Raw genomic sequence first — 2,676 nt, 5'->3', positions numbered from 1 at the left:
AAATGGTTTTAAATATTTTTTGTCTATGACAACAGCTTTCAAAAGAAGATGTATGAGCAGCCAAGAGATAAATGAAAAAATGTTCACCCTCACTAGTCGTCAAAGATATGCAAATTAAAGCTACACTGAGATACCACCTACCACCTAATTCCAGTCAGAATGGCCATCATCAATAACTCAAAAAATAACAGTTGCTGGAGAGGATGTGGCAAAAAGGGAACACTTTTACACAGTTGGTGAGTGTAAATTAGTTCCTCCCCCCCCCCCAGCTGTACCCTCAGACCTCAGGGGTCCAAACACTGGCAGGGCAGATCCCTCAGTGTCTGGACTTTATGGCCATGGTGGGGTGGGTGTTGCCCTAAATTCCAGCCCCAGTCTCAGCCCAGGGCCCCCCCCGGGAAGGAATTAGAGGGGCCCTGGCCAGGCTATGTTGACTGCTCCTTGCGAGCAGATTACCAGGGAGGACCGAGACAAGGGCTCCATTGTGGATGTCCTGGCTTAGGGAGTCAAGTGACGGCTCAGCACACGCATGGGCAGTGCCAGCCTCTAAGTGTGGACAGGGGCACTGGCCACAGGGTCTTGGAGAGTCCCACCAGCTCGGGGCCAGGCCTTTTGTGGGATTGCTGGACCAGCCTGGAACCCCACCCGTGAGTAGGACGGGGCCCCAGACGGACGGGGCTGGGGCTCTGTGGGCCTTTGGGGGTGGGCAACCGTCTTTGCCTATGTTTGTGTGATGTGCACACACAGGCAGTACATGGGCAAGTATGTGGGCACCTGTACGTCTGGGCAAAGCCCCTGAAGCGATAACAAGCTGGTTGCAGTTGCGGGGAGGGGATCCATCACTGCTCCAATAGTTTGTTTGTTTTTTTGAGTCGGAGTCTTACTTTTACCCAGGCAGGAAGAGTGCAGTGGCACGCTCCCGGCCACCGCAGCTTCCACCTGCTGGGCTCAGGCAATCCTTCTGCCTCAGCCTTCCAAGTAGCTGAAACTATAGGCACATGCCACCATGGCCAGCTAGTTTTTTGATTTATCGTAGATTCGAGGTCTTGTCAGGTTGCCCAGGCTGGTCTCGAACACTGCACTCAGGCAATCCTCTCATCTCTGCCTCCCAAATTGCTGCGATTACAGGCGTGAGCCACTGTGCTCAGTCAGATTTTTTTTAAGTTGGGGTGTCATTCTGTTGCAGCCTCTAACTCCTGGGCTCAAGCAATCCTCCTGCCTCAGCCTCCAGAGTAGCTGAGACTAAAGCCGTGTGCCACCACACCTGGCTAATTCTTTGATTTTTTTGTGTGTTTGTTTGTAGAGACGAGGTCATGCTGCGTTGCTTAGACTGATCTTGAACTTGGCTCAAGCAATCCTCTCACCTCGGTCTCCCACAGTGCTGGGATCACAGGCATGAGCCTGGCCTCTAATAGATTTATATTGAGTGTCTCCTATGAGAACACAATGGGAGCCTCCATTCTAGCAGGAAACAGGCAGTAAACAAGCAGATGTCCTGCCTAATTTCCAGGAGTGATAAGTGCTGTCTAGACAAATCGGGCAAGGAGGGGAGACAGAGGTTGCTGGTGGCAGTGAGGTACTAGTTTCAGGTAGGATGGTTGGGAACATCCCAAGGAGGTGACCTGGAGTGGGAGTGAACCATGCAGTCATCTCAAGCAGAGCATCCCTGCCGGGCGTGGTGATTTACACCTGTAATCCCAGAACTTTGGGAGGTGGAGGTGAGAGGAATGTCTGAGTCCAGGGGTTTGAGACCAGCCTGAGCAACTTGGCGAGATCTCCCTCCAGCCTGGGTGACAGCATAAGACTCCTACTCAAAAATAAAAAAAGCATCCCCCAGGCAGGAGGATTGGCAGGTGGAAAGGCCTGGGGTCACTACCCAGTAAACATGACTTGAACACCAGCGAGGCTTTGTTCTGGGAATGGGCTTATGGCGACAGGCGGGGCTGACCAGGCCATTTACCCGCTTCTCACTCTAGGGCAGTTGAGAGGGCTGGGGGCGGGGGCAGCTAGTGAGCAAGATGGGCTCAGAACACAGCTTGGCTCAGAGGACCCGAGCTCAGGGTGTGCATGTTGCTGTTGTCAGTACCACTGTTGTCAGTACCACTGTCACCCCACAAAGCGAAAGGCACGTGCCAATACGTGGGCCTGTCTACGTCTCCCCTGCCAAGGCTGTGGGCAACTTCTGGATGCACTTTCTTGGGTTCCCAGCTCCCGCAAGCAGCCTGAGCTGGGCGGGGTGGGGGGGTGGCTTGGAGGCTTGGAGACACTTCCCAGTGTCGGGAGAGGAAAGGCCCAGGGCAGGGAAGGGTCCTGGTTTAAGATCACACAGGAGACCCAGACGCCAACCAGCCCCCTAGCCATGTCCCTCCCTGTCTGCCCACCAGGACCCAAGCCCACCTGCCACGGGCCAGCACCTGGTCATGACCATCACCTACACCAGCCAAGTGGCCAACGCCCGCCTGGGCTCCTTCTCCCGCCTGCTGCTGTGCTGGCGAGGCAGCATCTACAAGCTGCTGTACGGCGAGTTCTTCATCTTCCTGCTCTGCTACTATGCCATCCGCTTCATTTACAGGTATGGGGCAGGGCTGGGGCTCGGAGCTCCCAGGAGGCTCTTGGCCAGCGAGGGGGCCAGCGCACCAGGGAGCTAGGAGGCTGTGCTGAGCTCCTGACCAGGCC

The 2,676-nt window shown here is 55.2% G+C and overlaps 1 protein-coding gene across 1 annotated transcript in view; it reads left to right on the top strand.

The window, feature by feature from the left end:
- The first annotated feature begins 577 nt into the window (after positions 1–577).
- Positions 578–2,676, top strand: part of BEST1 (bestrophin 1) — a 17,198-nt gene continuing 15,099 nt past the window's right edge. The window contains exons 1-2 of the mRNA XM_008066851.2: positions 578–647; positions 2,385–2,572. Coding sequence (XP_008065042.1) covers positions 2,421–2,572 — 152 coding nt within the window. The 5' untranslated portion in view covers positions 578–647; positions 2,385–2,420. The remainder of the gene's footprint in view (positions 648–2,384; positions 2,573–2,676) is intronic.

This window comes from Carlito syrichta, unplaced genomic scaffold, assembly GCF_000164805.1.
Source record: "Carlito syrichta isolate Samal-C Ts95f unplaced genomic scaffold, Tarsius_syrichta-2.0.1 Scaffold309147, whole genome shotgun sequence".
Lineage (NCBI taxonomy): Eukaryota > Metazoa > Chordata > Mammalia > Primates > Tarsiidae > Carlito > Carlito syrichta.
The sequence above is the reverse complement of the archived record's forward strand: the minus strand, read 5'-3'. Positions and strand labels throughout refer to the sequence as shown.